We start from the raw sequence: 18,981 nt of genomic DNA on the forward strand, positions 1-18,981 counted from the left end.
AAAAGACATTAAAGGGATCCACATAGGGAAAGAAGAAGTCAAACTATCCTTTTTTGCAGAGGACATGAGACTATACCTTCATGATCCCAAAAACTCCATCCCCAAACTCTTAGAAATTATAAATCACTTCGGCAAAGTAGTAGGATACAAAATCAACCCACAAAAATCAGTCGCCTTCCTGTACACTGACAATGTACAAGCAGAGAGGGAAATAAAGGAAGATACCCCATTCACAATAACCTTCCCCAAAATAAAATATTTAGGAATTAACCTAACCAAAGATGTAAAAGAATTAGTTAATGAAAACTATAAACAGTTAAAGAAAGAAATTACAGAAGACACTAGGAAATGGAAAGACCTCCCACGCTCTTGGATAGGCAGACTTAATACAGTGAAAATGGCAATACTGACAAAATTAATATACAAATTCAATGCAATTCCTATTAAAATCCCAATGACGTACATTTCTGAAATACAGAAAACAGTCCAAAAATTCATATGGAACAACAAAAGACCTAGAATAGCCAAAACAATTCTAGGGAAAAAAAGAAAACATGGGAGGGATCTCGATGCTGAACTTCAAACTCTACTATAGAGTCATAATAACAAAGACAGCATGGTACTGGCACAAAAACAGACCTGAAGACAGAAGGGATAGAATAGAAGATCCAGAAATAAACCACATACCTACAGTCAGCTGATAATTGACAAAGAAGCCAAAAACATACAGTGGAAGAAACACAGCCTCTTCAACCACTGGTGCTGGGAAAACTGGGCAGCCACATGCAGAAGACTAAAAGTGGACCCCAGCCTATCACCATGCACCAACATCAACTCAAAATGGATTAAAGACCTTAACATCAAACCTGAATCTCTGAAACTACTGCAAGACAGAGTAGGAGAGACACTTGAGCTTATAGGCACAGGCAGGAACTTCCTGAACAAAGTCCCAGGGTTACAACAAATTGAAGAGAGACTTGACAAATGTGACTACCTTAAAATAAAAAGCTTCTGCACAGGTATAGCCATCGCAATCAAGCTAGAAAGACACCCAACTAATTGGGAAAAAATATTTACCAGCAGTATATCAGACAAGGGGTTAATTTTCCAGTATATACAGGGAACTCAAGAAACTAATCCCTCCCAAACCTAACAAACCAATTACTAAATGGGCAAGGGAACTAAAGAGAAACTTCTTAGAAGAAGAGATAAAAATGGCAAAGAAACACATGAGGAAATGTTCACCATCCCTGGTGGTGAAGGAAATGCAAATAAAGACTATCCTGAGATACCACCTTACCCCAGTCAGAATGGCCCACATCCTCAAGTCTGCCAATGACAAATGCTGGAGGGGATGCGGAGAAAGAGGAACCCTATTACACTGCTGGTGGGAATGTACACTTATACAACCACTTTGGAAAGCAGTCTGGAGGGTCCTCAGAAAGCTAAATATTGACCTTCCTTATGACCCAGTCATACCACTTCTAGGCATCTATCTGAACAACAGGAACCATTTTACAAGGACACATGCACCTCCATGTTTATTGCAGCACTGTTCACAATAGCCAGGATATGAAAACAACCCAGATGCCCCACCACAGATGAATGGATCCAAAAATTGTGGTATCTATACACAATGTAATATTATGCAGCCATTAGAAATGACAAAATAATGGCATTTGCAGGGAAATGGATGGAGCTAGAAGAAATCATGTTGAGCGAGGTAAGCCAGGTGCAGAGAGACAAATGGTGGCACATGGTCTCCCTGATAAGTTGATGTTTAATCCAAAATGTTAGGTGATACGACAAAATTAACAGGACTTAAGAAACAAAGGATTTCCACTCATGTGGTCGAATCACTACTAAATAACCCCCATGCTGCTGATCACATGTATGGTATATATGTGCACACCAGAGGGAAACTAGGAGGATGACACAAAACTAGAGGGAATCAGGGGAAAACATACAACAGCAGGACCCATCAACTGCACTGGACATTGAACTAAGCAACTCAAGTGATGGGAGGGAGGGAACAAGTGGGAAAGAGGGAACAGCTGATGCTATGCAAAACAAAAGAAATGTACATATCACCCAATGTGGAAGAAATAACTGTATTGCAAAGCTCATAGAACTCATAAATGTTATAGACAATGATAGATAATTTCTCCTATGTTTGTGACTTTAACTAAGCTTCACTATCCCACAATACTGTGAAATTAGGAAAATTATGTAACCACTTAATCACAATAAAAAATTTGAATTAAAAAAAGAAATCAGCTCAAGTTTACATCAATTGATGAATAGATAAAGAAATCATGGTACAAATACACAATGGGATACTATTCAGCTATAAAAACAATAAAAAGTCTGTCACTTATGATAATATGTTACTGGAGTAACATTCTACTAAACTGAAATAAGTCAGGTACAAAAGGAAAAACATTTCATAACCTTACTTATATGTACAAACTAAAAATTTATTTCATAAAAGTTAAAGAGTAGAATGGTCATCAGACACTAGAAAGAACGGGGCAGAGAAGATAGGAAGGCAATGTATACGCTGTTACAATTAGTAGAAGGAGGAGAAATATGAGAGGAGAAGAAGGTGTTTTATGGAAAGTAAGGATGAGAGGATTGTCCTACTAGATACCAAGAATAATTATAAAGCTAAAAGTGCTATGATTTTGCAACAAAGATATATAAATGATCTACAGCTGGATATAGAAACAAACATATATATATATATATATATATATATATATATATATATATATATATATATATATATATATATATATATATATATATATATATATATATATATGAAGTGGGAGAGGGGCTGGGAAGGTGGCTCAGTGGTAGAGTGCTTGCCTTGCATGCATGAGGCCCTGGGTTTGATTCCTTGACACCACATAAGCAGAAAAAGCCAGAAGTGACGCTGTGGCTCAAGTGGAAGAGCACTAGCCTTGAGCTAAAGAGCTGAGGGAAAGGCCCAGAGTTCAGGCCCTACTACCGACAAAAAAAAAAAAAACAGAAAGAGAAACATGAAGGAGGGAGTAACAATGTACTTATTGCCTTATTTATGTTACTGTAATCCCTCTGTATATCACCTTGACAATAAAAAATCATCAAATTATTCAGTAATGAGAATATATTTTTTAAAATGTTTAAAATAAAAAACTTAAAGCCAAGCACTGATGGCTCACACTTGTAATAGTAGTTACTCAGGAAGCTGAGATCTGAGAATAGTGATTGAAAGCCAATTCAAGCAGAAAATACCCTGAAACTCTGATATCCAATTAAGCACCAAAAAAATATGAAAGTGAAGCTGTGGCTCAAGTGGTAGAGTACTAGCCTTGAACAAAGAAGCTGAGGGGCTGGGAAGTTGACTCAGTGGTAGAGCGCTTGCCTTGCATGCCTGAGGCCCTGGGTTCGATTCCTCAGCACCACATAAGCAAAAAGAAAAAGGCCGGAAGTAGCGCTGTGGCTCAAGTGGTAGAGTGCTAGCCTTGAGCTGAAGAGCTGAGAGATAGCGCCCAGGCCCAGAGTTCAGGCCCCACAACTGGACCGCCCCCCCCCCCAAAAAAACCAAAAAACCAAAAAACAAAGAAGCTCAGGGTCAGCACCCAGGCCTTATGGGTCAAGCCCCAGGACAGGCACAAAAAAATTAAACAATGTACAAAATATTTGAAAAATTGAGTTGTCCATGCAAGTACATTAGTGCATTTCTGTAGCACCAGCACTGAGGAGGTTGAAGCAGGAGAACTGTGAGTTCCAGGACAGCCTAGGCAATTTAAGTGAGACCTTGTCTCAATACAAGAAAATAAAATTTTTAAAAAGATGGTGAGAGCATAGCTCTCATTCTTTCTTTTTTTTTTTTTGGTCCAGTTGTGGGGCCTGAACTCTGGACCTGGGTGCTGTCCCTCAGCTCTTCAGCTCAAGGCTAGCACTCTACCACTTGAGCCACAGTACCACTTCCGGCTTTTTTTTCCCCTGCTTATGTGATGCTGAGGAATCGAACCCAGGGCCCCAAAAATGCAAGGTGAGCGCTCTACCACTGAGCCACCTTCCCAGCCCAGCTCTCATACTTTCATAGTATGTACAAAGCTCTGAGTTCAATCTTTAGTATCAGAGAGGAGTTAATATTAACCATATAATTAAGCAACCATTGCTAAATTGGTAATAAATTCTGGAAAATGTGTCATTAGCCGAATGTATCACTGTACAAACAGTATAGAGTGTGCATTTACAAACCTAGATAGTAAACCTATTGTACACCTAGGCTATAACATACAGCCAATTGCTTCTAACCTGTACATGTTACATGTTATTGAGCTGAATATTGTAGTTCATTAAAACACAAAGGTCATTATTTGTACTGACCTTGTATTGCCTAATAGTAGTTTCATCATAATTTTAAAGTACTATTAGTCAATACGAACTTTTCACCAAAAAAAAAAAAAAGTAAAGTAAAAAGCTGGCAGTGGAGCTGTGGCTCCAGTGGTAGACAGCCTTGACCAAAAAAAACAAAGTTCAAGAACAATGCCTAGGGCTGGGAAGGTGGCTCAGTGGTAGAGCGCTTGCCTTGCATGCTCAAGGCCCTGGGTTTGATTCCTCAGCACCACATAAGCAAAAAGAAAAAAGCCGGAAGTGGCGCTGTGGCTCAAGTGGTAGAGCGCTAGCTTTGAGCTGAAGAGCTGAGGGACAGCGCCTAGGCCCAGAGTTCAGGCCTCATGACCGGACCCAAAAAAAAAAAAAAGAACAATGCCTAGGCCCTGAGTTCAAGCTCCAGGACCTACACACACATACATACAAAATAAATAAATAAAAAATAAAACAACCCAAACTTTCTCTTTCTCATGCTTTTATTGTCAGATGATTAAAGTAAAGCAAGACTGAATTTATGAACAAACATTATTAAAAACTTGAGCTGGGTGCCAGTGGCTCACACTGTAATGCTAGCTATTCAGGTGGCTGAGATCTGAGGATTGTGGTTTGAAGCCAGCCAGGGCAGCAAAGTCCCTGAGACTCTTATCTTCAATCAACTATAGAAAAAGCTGGAAGTAGCCGGGCGCTGGTGGCTCACGCCTGTAATCCTAGCTACTCAGGAGGCTGAGATTTGAGGATCGCGGTTCAAAGCCAGCCTGGGCAGGAGAGACCGTGAGACTCCTATCTCCAATAAACCACCAGAAAACCGGAAGTGGCGCTGTAGCTCAAGTGGTAGAGCGCTGGCCTTAAGCTGAAGAGCTGAGGGACAGCACCCAGGCCCAGAGTTCAAGCCCCACGACCGACCCAAAAAAAAAAAAAAAAAAAGAAAAAGCTGGAAGTAAAGCTTTGGCTAAAGTGGTAGAGTGCTAGCCTTGAGCAAAAGGAGCCCAGAGTTCAACCCCTAGGACTAGTGGGGGTAAAACAAATGTAAAGCTTTATTAATCTATCCCAAAATTATAATTATATATGAGTATATATATATATATATATGTATATATACATACATCTTTCAATCATTGATATCAGTGAAAGATAACACCAAATGAACTTAAGCACCCTAATTCATAATTTACAGTACAGGACTTTAAAATTTCAAAAGAATACCCAGGTTAATCTTTCAGTCATTTTTACCTGAGTGTCCTATTTGTGGTGTCCAATTTTTGTAACCTGATCTCTGAGGATTTCCAGCAGTCAACGGAGTTTTAATCACTTGTGGATAATTAGTGTCTTGTGCAGAAGATGAACTTGTACCAAAAGTAAAATTGGATGGAACTGTGTTTGCTGCATAGGATCTTTTGCTTCCCAAGTTTGAGCCTAAATTTGAAAAATGTAAGCATTAAGGATTAGAATTATTCAACACCTATAATTTATTATGTTCACTTTATATAGAATTGTTCTTCCAATAATGATTTTCAAATCTAACACATTCAATAGCTCAAAATTTTTAATTAAAATATGCTAATATTTTTCTAAAATATGCTCCTACAAACTCCCTGAGAGCCACTCTCCGGTGGCTCATGCCTGTAATCCTAGCTACTCAGGAGGCTGAGATCTGAGGATCACAGTTCAAAGGCAGCCCAGGCAGGAAAGACCATGAGACTCCTATCTCCAATAAACCACCAGAAAACCAGAAGTGGCGCTGTAGCTCAAGTGGTAGAGAGCTTGCCTTGAGCTGAAGAGCTAAGGGACAGCACCCAAGCCCAGAGTTCAAGCCCCACGACCAAAAAAAAACTCACTGAGATTACTCTTGCTAAAAAAAAATCATGTTACTTTCTAATATTCAAATATATAATCTATGCTTAATTTTTTTTTTAAGGTCCGGTTGTGGGGCTTGGGCGCTGTCCCTCAGCTCTTCAGCTCAAAGCTGGCGCTCTACCACTTGAGCCACAGCGCCACTTCCTGCTTTTTGCTTTTTTCTTATGTGGTGCTGAGGAATTGAATCCAAGGCCTCAGGCATGCAAGGTGAGCGCTCTACCACTGAGCCACCTTCCCAACCCTCTATGCTTAATTTTTACAGTAATTACTAGGTCTGTTTTCCTCTACTACTCATTGAAAATCTTCTCCCATACAAATTGTATAAAAATAGCTCTCTTGGCTTCAGTTCTTGATATATTATCTATTTCATTGCTGTCATCAAATTTGAAATAATGTACATAAATAACCTAGCACAGTGTCCTGGCCTATGGAAGTTCTTGGGGGGAAAAATTAAGGCTCTATTCTTTTTCCTTTTGTGTGTGTGTGTGACAATTCTGTATCTTATTTCTCTTCCAAGCTACTTGTAGTTTACACTGTCTAATCCCATTTTGTCTATCATTTTATTTTTGTTTTATAACAATGTAGTCCAGATTGTCCTTAAACTCACAATCCTCCTGTTTCTGCCTTCTGGGTACTAGGATTACAAGAGTTTACCACCATGCAGAGCCTTATTCTGTCTTCTTATCCATATTACAAACCTTCTCTCACAAAACAAAATTTTCTCTGGCATATCATCTGTTCTCGGTTTCTATTCACATCTATTTCCTAGCAACTCTCAAATCTCCATTAAGTCTTCATGATTCAATCTTCTTTTTTTCTTTCTTTTTTTTTGCCAGTCCTGGGACTTGAACTCAGGGCCAAGGCGCTGTCCCTCAGCTCTTCAGCTCAAGGCTAGTACTCTACCACTTGAGCCACAGCACCACTTCTGGCTTTTTCTGTTTATGTGGTGCTGAGGAATCGAACCCAGGGTTTCATGAATGCAAGGCAAGCACTATGCCACTGAGCCATCCTCCCAGCCTGATTCAATCTGCTTAACTTCTGTATGTAAGACAAAGATTGATATTTAATAAAGAACTTTTTAATAAAAGCACAGATCATTAACATCTTAGGGTCTGTGGTCCACAACTCACTGCCACTTTTACTCAATTCTGACACTATAGTGGGAATGCAACCATAGATGAATGAATGAGCCTGGCTACATTGTAATAAAACTTTCTAGGGAAAGATGGAACAGCTGACACTCAGCAAAAGAAATGTACATGTCACCCCATTTGGAAAAAATACTTTTATTGTTAAAGTTCGTAGAGTTCATAAACTTCGTAGATTAAGATAATGATGAATTGCATTGTGAAGGTTAAAATGTGTTTGTGACCTTACCTAAGTATCACTATGCCACAATACCGTGGAATTTATGTAATTATGTAATCTCAATAAAGAAATATTTGGAGAAATAAAATAATGTTATGAGGGCTGGGAAGGTGGCTCAGCGGTAGAGTGCTTGCCTTGCATGCCTGAGGCCCTGGGTCGATTCCTTAGCACCACATAAGCAAAAAGAAAAAAGCTGGAAGTGGGGCTGTGGCTCAAATGGTAGAGCGCTAGCCTTGAGCTGAACAGCTGAGGGACAGCTCCCAGGCCCAGAGTTCAGGCCCCACGGCCCCCCCCAAAAAAAAATGTTATGAAAGAAATATAAAAACTTTCTAGGTACTGAAAAAATTGAATTTCACATAATTTTCATGTCACAATTTAACATTTAAAAAGTTTTTCAACACTTCAAAATGCACAAATCAGCTGGACATTAGTGGCTCATTCCTGTAATCCTAGCCACTGGGGAAGCTGAGAATGGGAGAACTGTGATTAGAGGATAGTCCATTTAGAATTATTAAAACCCCATTCTCAACTATAGTTAGGTACAGTGATGCACCCAGCTCAGATTTGTTTTATACATTCTAAGATTCTCTATTCATGACACAACTTAACTGTACTCCAGATTCTTATTTCACTGTCTCCTGAAGTTCCTTTCTCTTTCCTTCCTTTCTTCCTTCCTTCCTTCCCTCCCTCCCTTCCTTCCTTCCTTCTTCCTTTCCTTCCTTCCTTCCTCCCTCCCTCCCTTCCATTTTATTTTTTTTTGGTGCCAGTACTGGGGTTTGAACTCAAGGCCTGCACTCTTGCTTGGCTTTTTCACTCAAGGCTGACACTATCACTTCAACCAAAACTTCACTTCTGGCTTTTTTTGGTTAAGTTTCTACCCAGGCTGATATCCAAACTCAATTGTTTGACTTCAGCCTCCTGAGCAACCAAGATTACAGGCCTGTTGTGCTACCAGCACCCATTTCTCCTTAAGTTTCAATTGACAGATACCTTAGACTCAAATATTCATTAAATCATCTCTCTTCAGCTCCTTAACCTGATTATCTGATCACTTGCTTCTTGGTTCTCTTAAATATAGATTTCAACACTTCATTCTTCACATATAAATTCAAAGTTAAATCTTTTTTTTGGGGGGGGGGGGGTGACGCACTACTTGTGGAAGGGTTCTATCATTAGAGCCACACCTTAGTCCTTTGGCTTTAGTTTCAGAAAGGGTCTCAAGCTTTTTGCCTAGCCTCAGTCTGTAACCCTTATCTCTGCTTCCCAAGCAGCTGGGACTACCTAAGTTATCCAGTACACCTGTACCTCTTGTCTTTTTTTTTAAATGTGTTGAACACATCCTCAAGAACTTAATTTCTAAAATAATAACTATATTCATCTAGAATAGAGGAAATGTTCAACTTAATCAAATTTCATCTTACCCTAGGGTCTTGGTAGACTAAAATCCAGGAGCCCAACCCTCAGCTAACTTTTTTTTTTTTTCGGGGGGGGGGGGGGGAGTCCGATTGTAGGGTCTGAACTCTGTACCTGGGCACAGTCCCTCAGCTCTTCAGCTCAAGGCTAGCGCTCTACCACTTGAGCCACAACGCCACTTCCGGCTTTTTTCTGCTTATGTGGTGCTGAGGATTCGAACCCAGGGCCTCATGCATGCGAGGCAAGCACTCTACTACTGAGCCAACTTCCCAGCCCCTCAGCTAACTATTTCTATCAGCAAACATCCACAAACGAGGCAGAACTCAGCCAGGAACCATCTCTGTCTTGTCATGAAACAATATTAGAAAGTAGTTTTAGGCTGAAGGCGGGGGAGGGTGCTGGTGAGTCCCGCCTGTAATCCTAGCTATTCAGGAGGCTGAGATTTGAAGATAGTGTTTGGAAGTCCGGCCAGGAAAGTCTGAGACTCTTCTAATAAACTGCTTAGAAAAAGCTGGGCTTGGCGCTGTGGCCCAGGTGGTAGAGCGCTAGCCTTGACCCAAAAGAAGCTCAGGGACAGTGCCCAGGCCTCAGGGACTGGCAAACACTAAGAAAAACCCCACAACGTAAAGTTAGTTATGGCAGCACCCATTCTCGTGCCCCTCTCCTGCCCCCACGAGCCCCGCTTGCCTCGCGGGGGCCAGGCCGCGCCCCGGGGCGGGCGGCTGCTGCTGCTGCTCCTGCTGCGGTCGCCGACCACCCCAGACGTGACCCCAGACGTGCCGGGCGGGCTGGAGGCCGCGGCCGAGGCCCAGGCCGGCGCGCAGCTCTGAGGGCTCTCCTGGAGCCCGAAATTGTAGCGCGGACCTCGCAGGTACGCCTCGCCCGGCAACGGGGAAGCTGCAGATGAAAGGGAGACTGATGACAGCTCGGGTCTCGACATCCTACCAAACTGTCAGGAACAAAGTTTCCAGGCCTTTCTTTGCTGTGTAGGGGCGAAGCAACGCCACTGGGGAAAATGGCGGAAGAGAACGCACCACGCAGGCGCACCAAGCCATCCCTCCGCGCAGGCGCATAAGCAACTCTCCACACTATGCAAATTTGTTCTGTAGTAGCCATCGCATTACACATGAACCAAGTTACAGTACACCTCAAGTCTGCAGGTATGTAATTGCAATCTTTCTGGGCCCACCAAGGATGACCTAACTGGCAGTGCGGTAATTCTCACAGCAACTCCTTAACTGTGCAACAAAATGCGTTTGAGGGCATGCTGCAGACTGAACACAGGGTCTCACGTTGAGCTGTACAATCTTCCTCATTCTGATTTTTAAACAGATCTTATCACTATGCACCCAATTTTTTATCTTGGGGATGGAGGGGAGGTCTTATGACCAAATACAAAACTGGTCTACAGACTATTATAAATTAGGATGGACATAGCTGACCAGACTAGTGATGTCAGTTTCCAATACCTCCAATTTCCAGTACTATGGTTTCAAACAGCACAGTTCTATGCTTGCAAACAGGAACACTGCATGAAACTTCAACAGGTTAGGTGACTCAAGCCAGATGTGTAAACATCCCAATGAGTTGCTAGTATCTTTTAAAAGTGATGTAATCTTTTAAATAAAGGTGGCAAACCTTGAAAAAGGTGACTACAGAAGAGTAAACAAATACAAGTATTATCTTTTTACAATGTTTTATTGTACATGAAGAGGCTGCTAAGTAGGAAAATATCTTTAAGTGTACAAATAACCATGAAGGAAATGTGCATAAACACAAATCAACTCCCCCCCCCCAAGAAATCTACAAAGGCACCACAAACTCAAGATTCTATTTCCCTTACTCTAACAGCCTGAAACCTATCCATTGGCATTACAAAACAGCCAAAAAGGACAGGATGACCTGATTTCCAAAGTAGCATAAGAATCTCTTGAATCCTAACTTGATCACACAGAGCTGCTTCTAAAATTCTAGGGATTGACTTATGAATAGTTTTTTCTTCAAACAAACCAATACACTACCAATACACTACTGTCATAGGACCTAGAATTAGGAGCACATGGGAAAGAGAACTGAAAAAAAAAATCTAACTTATTTTAAATTGTTTACTATAGAGACAAAACAAAAACTCCAAATAGAAATTAAGAATTAAAGTAAAAAGCTAAAAATACAATATAAGCCTTTATATTACAGTACATATAATTACATAATTTATTAAAATTAATTTAATACATCAAAATATAATACATAAATACTAATAGTCACTTCTAGATTCAGTAAGTACTTCAAATAGAGAAATGTTGAGATTGCAAAACTATATTAAGCATTTTTCCCACTGATGAATCTAGTTCACTAGTTCAGGCTGAACATTCACCCTGCGAAGCACTTCTTCAGGCATGCAAAAGACAGGACTAACAGGTTTAACCTGTTCTTCCCCCAAAAGTGACAATCCAGCAATTCCAAATAATGTATGGAAAGGATCCACCTACAAAACAAGCAGAGTTTAATTACAAAATGAAAATATCTATGATATAAAATACCATGTTCTGAAATTTCATTCAAACCTCATTATTAGACACAATGAGGAATTTCTGTAAATGTCATGTCCATTCATATTTTAAAACAAAAGTTACAAAAAAAAAACTCTGAACAATAAACTATATGACAGTACCTAGAAACCAGGTAGGTACCAGCAGCCCCTGGGGTTGTGCAAGTGGTAGTGCACAGTTTAAAACAGATATACTTGCCATATCTCCTGGCCTGTCTGCAAAACCTCCAGTTTCTTCATCTTGACATGCTAAAATGAAACTTCGAAGCTTCTCTCTATCAATCCAATGAAGTCTTCCAATGATCTTTAAGGAAGCCAATACCCACCAGGAATAGCATACATCTGGTAACTAGAATGGGAAAGTCACAAAAAGTTGTCACATTATTACCTTAGGTTTGAAGAATATTTTGAGTTAAAACTAAGTACATTTCATGCTCAAGAGATTTACTGGAAGCCGGGCGCTGGTGGCTCACGCCAGCCCAGGCAGGAAAGTCTGTGAGACTCTTATCTCCAATAAACCACTTGAAAACCAGAATCGGTGCTATGGATCAAGCGGTAGAACGCTCGCCTTGACCTGAAGAGCACAGGCACAGTTCCCAGGCCCAGAATTCAAGCCCCACAACCGACAAAAAAAAAAAAAGGGACTTACTGGATTTTAAGTTCCAGTTTAACATGTGACGAAACAAACCCTGCCTCAAAAATCAAAGATACTTAGACATTATTCTATTTTTATACACACACATATGTATTATCAATCAGCTTCACTCCTGCCTTCCTTTTCTTTCACCTACAAACAGAAACACTTATGTACACAGCTGTTTTTCAAAAACTAGATTCTCCATGAAGAAACCATCTGTCTTTCTGAGTCTGGTTTATCTATTTTTTAAATAGATGTGTGTAAAGCTCAGTAGATTTTCAAGAGCCATGTTGCTTGCAATGTGAAGGTAAGTTTTGTTCACCTAAGGTCATAAATTCAGAGCTGCAGAAAGAATATTTTATGAAATACTACCTTCTCTGGCCTTCCATTGAGTCCACCTGAGGGTAACTGTCGTTCACAGAGCCACCAACCAAGTAAGTCAGAATTTACTTGATGTAATTGACTAGTAATTGCCAGGAATCCTGTGCAACAATAGATCTAAAATTAAAAATACAAAACACACATGTAGATTGATTCCAGGAAAATAAAAGGTTAAAACTTCCTCAAATTTCTAAAATCCCATGTTGTATTTCAAGTTCTATTATTATCCAATTACAAATTTGAACCCTGAGTATTTGTACAATATTCTCTGGCACAAACTAAGATGACTCAACTCAGGGTAGGAAAGGTTATCTAACTGATGAGACTACTTATATTTGCTTGGGTCAGAGATACCATGTATATATAAACTATGTATCTAAGAAACTTGCAATTATTAAGCAATAACCCTACTTTTGTTGATTTCCTTCATTGCTATTTAATGTATAACTCCAGTTACTATTAAATATTTAAAGATATGTCATCAAAACTGACAAATACATTTATGAGGTAATTACCTGCCCAGCATGAGATTCAGAACCTGGCCGGCAACCAAATCCACCATCAAAGTTCATACAGGACAAAACAAATTCAATTGCTTTTTCTACATTAATGGCCTCGAGCTTCCCCTATAAAGATAAGATGTATCAGGATGGGGTCTAGTTTAAAATGTATAGTGATTGCCAAGAATATGGCAACACAATGGTTTTTGTTCCACTGATGTCTAATCATTTCAGTACGATATTCAAATCTTACCAATAGTGCCAAAGTTGCCACTGCACAGAAGGAGAATCTTGTATCAATTTCGCCTGAAAAAGATCAATAGCATACAGATTACCATGGGCTTAACAGTAAAGTTGAAAAATTTATATAACCACATGCAATTACCAATAGTTTACACTTTTACATTAAGGTAATCATGAGAAAAGCTATACAACTGAATATATTATAAATGTTAAATATTCAAGGAAATATAACCATATTCCCTTGAATTGCTATTATTAAATTAGCTACAAGTGCAAAGAAAAAAACTAGGACTAGCCAGCTTTTAATAATGCAAATAAACTTACCCTATTTTACAAAAGCAGATTTTTCACATCCCATGAAGCAGCTGGTCTCTCTGGTCTGTACTTTGTTCGATCCTGAAGCAAAGATCATCTACATTTATCATACAAAACTGGACTCCCTCCCTCCACTCAAATAATCAGGAATTTAGTCAAACTTTGTTTTGTCCCAATCTAGCAGGTTTCTTTCCTTTCAGAAAAAAAAAAACACCCTTTTGTTCAAAACTACCAAATACTGGGGAAAATTTTCACCTACCTTATCTTTTAGACTGGGCCCTTTGTTCCAGTGCTCCTGTATGCTGGTATGTAACTACCACAGGGCATGCTGGAACCTCCAGCTGACCATTAACTCCAGTCAGACCAGCTGCTTTAGTGGGATCTGAAAAGATGAAAAACTTAACTTGGTTACTACCAAGGTCATGACATGTAATACTGAGCTTTGGATAGCATGAACTAAAACTGATCTTACCCCAAATATCTCCAGCGAAAGAACCATCTTCTTTCTGTAGACTCTGAACATACTCCACCACTTTATCGATGTCAATAACATTAATGCTATCATACAGAGTAAGAATCTGTAGGACAAATATACTACGGTAAGTAAATAGGCCTTCAAGTACATAAATGATAATCTATTTATTCTGTAAAATCCCTTTATTCCGTAAAAACCTTAAACGTAAGCAATTTCAGTCACTTGGCATTAGAAGCTACTCACTCTAATTTACTATCACATGGGCCTCCACTAATACCAAAATTAAACTCATATCAAAGCACTCTAATTTACTATCACATGGGCCTCCACTAATACCAAAATTAAACTCATATCAAAGCTATATATTGAACAGAAAGTTATCCTGCAAGGTCTCAGTATTATTTTAAAACTTACATCAAATTTGCATTCAGTTAATACATGCCATACCATCATTGACCTTGGGGGGGGGAAGACTTCACTGAGTCATAACAGAATTTAAAACTTTACCTGGACAGCACTAAGAGTGTACAAAAGATGAGGATCGTGTCCAATGCTGGCACTTATTCCACCACATTCATGTTGACATGACTTAATAAATGTCAGTATTTCTTCTCTATTCATGCGATCAAGCTGGCCCATGAGATCCATCACTGTCAGGCCCCAATAGATGCCACTCATTCTCAAATACTCAGACATACAATATTCCTAAAATAACAATTTCCTAAATGTGTCAGTTTGAATTTATGATGGGTTATAGTCAATATATATAATTCTAACTCAAAAGTAGTATAATTTAATTCATTTGTGGCTGACAATTTAAGGGAGGCTTTAGTTGCTCCCAAGTTGAACCCTATGCAAACTCAGGAAACAGGCTTATTCAAGTTTCAACAAGTTATCACTTACTTTATATCAGGCAGTATTGTAGATGCTAGAACACTACATTGGTTAAAATGTTCTAGGTTTTTGAATCAGTACTTTTCTGCAAACCCAAACTGAATGGGCAGCAGATAAAAATGTTAGACCCCATCAAGATTTCAATCTTCACAAACTCATGGCCTCTAATGGAGCATAAAATATAGGTTATAAAAACAAATCTAACATTTAGCTTAAAAGTTAAAGTCACGTAGATCTTCCCCAATCAGGGGAATTCAGCTGATTGGCCAGCACAGAAGAAAACACCAAAGTCAGGGGAATTGCTTTATTACTCCCTAAAAATGTCTCAAATGGGTTTGAGCTACTAAGGTAACACTTTTTCAAGGTCTCAGCGTAATTCTAGAGCTAATGTGTTATTACACATCAATAAACAATTCAGATAATACATGCCAACACATCATTGACCTAGAAAGTATTACCCAGCAACAAAAAGAAACCCCAAAACCCTTTCACACTAAGCCACATGAGCATTTTCAGTTCTCTGCATGGAGTGGTTGGATACCACTTGATGAACATAGGACTTCAATACTGCCCTCATGCTTATTTTATACCTATACTAGTATTTCAACAGTGAATCATACGCACATAATCATCTTTCTTTGAGCCATAGGACGCGATATAATCTGCATGTTTCTCCAGTAACAGTGTGTCTGGTGCATCTGACTTGATAGTAACATCCTTCTGTGGTGTGCCCTTTCAAAATAAAAACATTTCATCAATGTTTATCTCTTAACACTCGGCCCCGTATCATACATTAAATATAGATCAGAATTTATGCTCATCTTGTCACTTATAAGTATTTAGCTAGGGAGCTGGGAATGTGGCTTAGTAGTAGAGTGCTTACCTAGCATACATGAAAGCCCTGGGTTCAATTCCTCAGTATCACATAAAAATAAATAGCTGGAAGTGGTGCTGTGGCTCAAGTGGGAGAGCTAGCCTTGAGCAAAAGCAGCTCAGAGATAGTGCCACAGTGCCAGGCCCTGAGTTCAAGCCCCAGTACTGGCAAAAAAAAAAAAAAAAGCTAGTGTACTGGCACAAATCCCAGCAATTGGGAAGCTGAAGCAAAAGGTTTCAGTTCTTCAGTTCACTATCAACCCAGAGTTTCTCTTGAAAAAAAGCCAACTATCTTACCAAAAGGAATTTAAAACATCTTTCACGATATTGGTAACAATATTGGTAATTCTCAGGTCTCAGAGTAATTCTAGAGCTAAAGTGGTATTAATCAACTTTAGATTCAGAATACATGCCGGCTCATCATCGACCCAAAACTTACCATCGTAGTCTGTTTCTCTGTCACATAATTAAGGGAGAAACACCACAGAACACCAAGCTTACCAAAATGGGACAAGTATGAAGTTGGCTTTCTTTCTAAGTCTGGCTAACCCAAAACTTTGTAAAACCTGCTGGAACAAACTGAGGTTCTCAACTATTAGGTAGTCCCACGAGCTCTATCTTCAACTTTTAATCCGAGTCTGCAGCTGCAAAACCAACCCCCTCCCGACCGATGCTCAAGGGCTGCTCTCCTTCCCGTGACTACCTACCACCAATAATATTTAAGTAATTTCCTATAGACCAGTGATTACCCACCAAACAGTTAAGGCACGCAAAACTACACCCACTGGTGAAGATGTATGTCCACGCACATACGCATGCATGCACGAACACGTGTGCCTGTACGTACAGAGGCGACAGAGGCCTAGGAGGAGGAAGTCTGGATAAGACTGCAGCAGCCATGCTGCCCGCGAGGTCTGCAGAAAACGCTGAGTAACACTTCACCCTCAGCTCAGGAAACCCTCAAGCCCCGCGTCTTGACCTAACCATTCCCCAGTGTTTGCCAGCCAGTTCTACAGTGAGGATGGCCGCTCAACGTTACAGTCTGGCTCACCCACCCGAGAGAAGGCCCCGAAACACACGTACACTCACCATGTCTGGAACCGAAAAGACAGAAACCCGGAAGGTTCAGGGTAGATTTAGGAGCCGCGCCTGCGCAGAAGCAACCACGAAGGCCCCCTTCCCCGCCCCGACAGGGTTGCCCACGCTCCTGCCTGAAGGACAGACTGTCCTGTGACCGCCTAGGACCCCGCCGGCTGCTTATAGGCGTCTTTCGTGCCTGCGCCATTTTCCTTCTGCCACAGTCCTTCTAGTTTCTTGATCTTAGTTTGAAGAAACTTTTAAAAAGTGCTGGTTCTGTAGTCTCTTTGTACTCGGGAGATCTGAGATGCCGGCCACTCAATACAGTGCTTGCTGGTGTAGTCAGTACTGAGTCGATCTTTTAAAAAATTAAAATGATTAATAGTGCTGCGATAAACGTAGTTGTGCTGGTAGCTTTAGAAAAGTGGGATTGCTGGGTCCATAGGGGAGCTCTATGTGGAGTCTTTTGAGGAACCTCCATACTGCTTTCCAAAGTGTTTGAACAAGTTTACACTCCCACCAACAATGCAGTAAGGTTCCCTTCTGTCCACATCCCCTCCAGCATCTGTTGTTATTAGAGTTCTTGATTTTTGCCATTCTAACTGAGGTGAGGTGGTATCTTAATATTGTTTTGACTTGCATTTCTTTTATGGCTACAGAAGTTGAGCATTTCTTCATGTGTCTATTGGCCATTCTTATTTCCTCTATGTTTATCGCAGCATTATTTACCATAGCTAAGATATGGAACCAACTCAGATGCCCCTCAGTAGATGAATGGATCAAGAAAATGTGCTCGCGCTCTCTCTCATACACACACACACACACACACACACATATACATACATACATACATACAATGGAATTCTGTGCCTCCATCAGAAAGACTGACATTGCCCCATTTGTTAGGAAATGGAAAGACTTGGAAAGAATTATATTAAGTGAAGTAAGCCAGGCCCCAAAGAAACATAGGTCCTATGGTTTCCCTTATTTGCAATAATAGAATATGTCTAGGACAAGCAGAAAAGGTCAAAAGCTATGTACATATGACAATATAAGATGATGCTAAGCAAAATAAACCCCAAGATAGAGACACAAGTGGTTTTATCTTTCATGCTGTTGTTTTTAATGTACTTATAATGTACCACGTGATTTTTTTTTTTTTGTTTCTTTTTTATTTTCTTCCCCCATGGTATAACCCCTGTTTTCACTGTATTTGATTCAGGCGCTCTGCATCTTGTAGATACATTTTTTTCTAATTTGGGGAGGGGAAGGGAAATAACAAAATGCTGAAATGAGGACAGGATGACCCACTGTAACAAGGAGATGTACAAGACACTATAACTTCACAACTTGGGGGAGGGTGAGGAGAGAGAAGTTGGGGAGGTGGGGAGGGAAGGGATGGTAGGGGAAAAACAGGAGGAGATAACAATGCTCAATAGGAAATGTACTCATTTCCTTACTCATATAACTGTAACCCCTCTGTACAGTATTTCTACAATAAAAATATATACCAAAAAGAAAGAAAGAAAGAAAAAAGAATGAAAATGACCCTGGGTGCTAGTGGATGAAGCCTGCAATCCTAACTACTCTGGAAGCTGAGGATGGAGGTTCAAAGCCAGCCCAGGCAGGAAAGTCCTATCTCTAATTAAGCACCCAAAAAAGCCAAAAATGGAGCTGTGGACAGGCACCAAAAAAAGAAGAAAAGAAGGAAAGAAAAAAAGAATGAAAATTAAATGATCACACCTCCTTTGCTTTACTTTGCCCATTTTGGGGATTAGTCTCTTTGTCTCCTGCCTCCTCCCCACCAGAAGGGCTTCTACAGTAGTTGAAATATTTATAAATTGCTTTTCACAAGCTTTTTTCCTAAGAGTATTACAGTTACTTTCTTTTGTATGTCTTGCCTTTTCATACTTAAGTATTTTTTTTTTTTAATCAGAGCACACCATAGTCTCCTAAAAATTGCTTTAGTTTGAGATGGATATCAGATCTTAACCATACTTAAGTGGCCCATCAG

At 40.0% G+C, this 18,981-nt stretch overlaps 2 protein-coding genes and 3 non-coding genes across 5 annotated transcripts in view; all 5 read right to left on the minus strand.

Moving 5' to 3' along the window:
- Positions 1-9,964, minus strand: part of Msh4 (mutS homolog 4) — a 72,738-nt gene extending 62,774 nt beyond the window's left edge. The window contains exons 1-2 of the mRNA XM_042684862.1: positions 9,712-9,964; positions 5,620-5,802 (exon numbers count right to left, since the gene is read on the minus strand). Coding sequence (XP_042540796.1) covers positions 5,620-5,802; positions 9,712-9,964 — 436 coding nt within the window. The remainder of the gene's footprint in view (positions 1-5,619; positions 5,803-9,711) is intronic.
- A 739-nt stretch (positions 9,965-10,703) lies between these two features.
- Rabggtb (Rab geranylgeranyltransferase subunit beta) lies at positions 10,704-17,039 on the minus strand. Its single transcript, XM_042681021.1, has 9 exons — positions 16,980-17,039; positions 15,642-15,749; positions 14,631-14,828; positions 14,121-14,226; positions 13,344-13,396; positions 13,106-13,216; positions 12,582-12,707; positions 11,772-11,921; positions 10,704-11,509 (listed from the first exon to the last, which is right to left on the minus strand). The coding sequence occupies exons 1-9, from the start codon at positions 16,980-16,982 to the stop codon at positions 11,369-11,371; spliced, it is 996 nt and encodes a 331-aa protein (XP_042536955.1). The 5' UTR covers positions 16,983-17,039; the 3' UTR covers positions 10,704-11,368.
- Positions 14,510-14,581, minus strand: LOC122112808. Its single transcript, XR_006148273.1, has one exon. It is a non-coding gene; the product is annotated as a small nucleolar RNA SNORD45 (small nucleolar RNA).
- Positions 15,379-15,462, minus strand: LOC122112795. The gene has a single exon (XR_006148270.1). It is a non-coding gene; the product is annotated as a small nucleolar RNA SNORD45 (small nucleolar RNA).
- On the minus strand, positions 16,241-16,319 carry LOC122112802. Its single transcript, XR_006148271.1, has one exon. It is a non-coding gene; the product is annotated as a small nucleolar RNA SNORD45 (small nucleolar RNA).
- Positions 17,040-18,981: the final 1,942 nt, after the last annotated feature.

This window comes from Dipodomys spectabilis, unplaced genomic scaffold (genome assembly GCF_019054845.1).
Source record: "Dipodomys spectabilis isolate Male_0828 unplaced genomic scaffold, ASM1905484v1 ptg000002l, whole genome shotgun sequence".
Lineage (NCBI taxonomy): Eukaryota > Metazoa > Chordata > Mammalia > Rodentia > Heteromyidae > Dipodomys > Dipodomys spectabilis.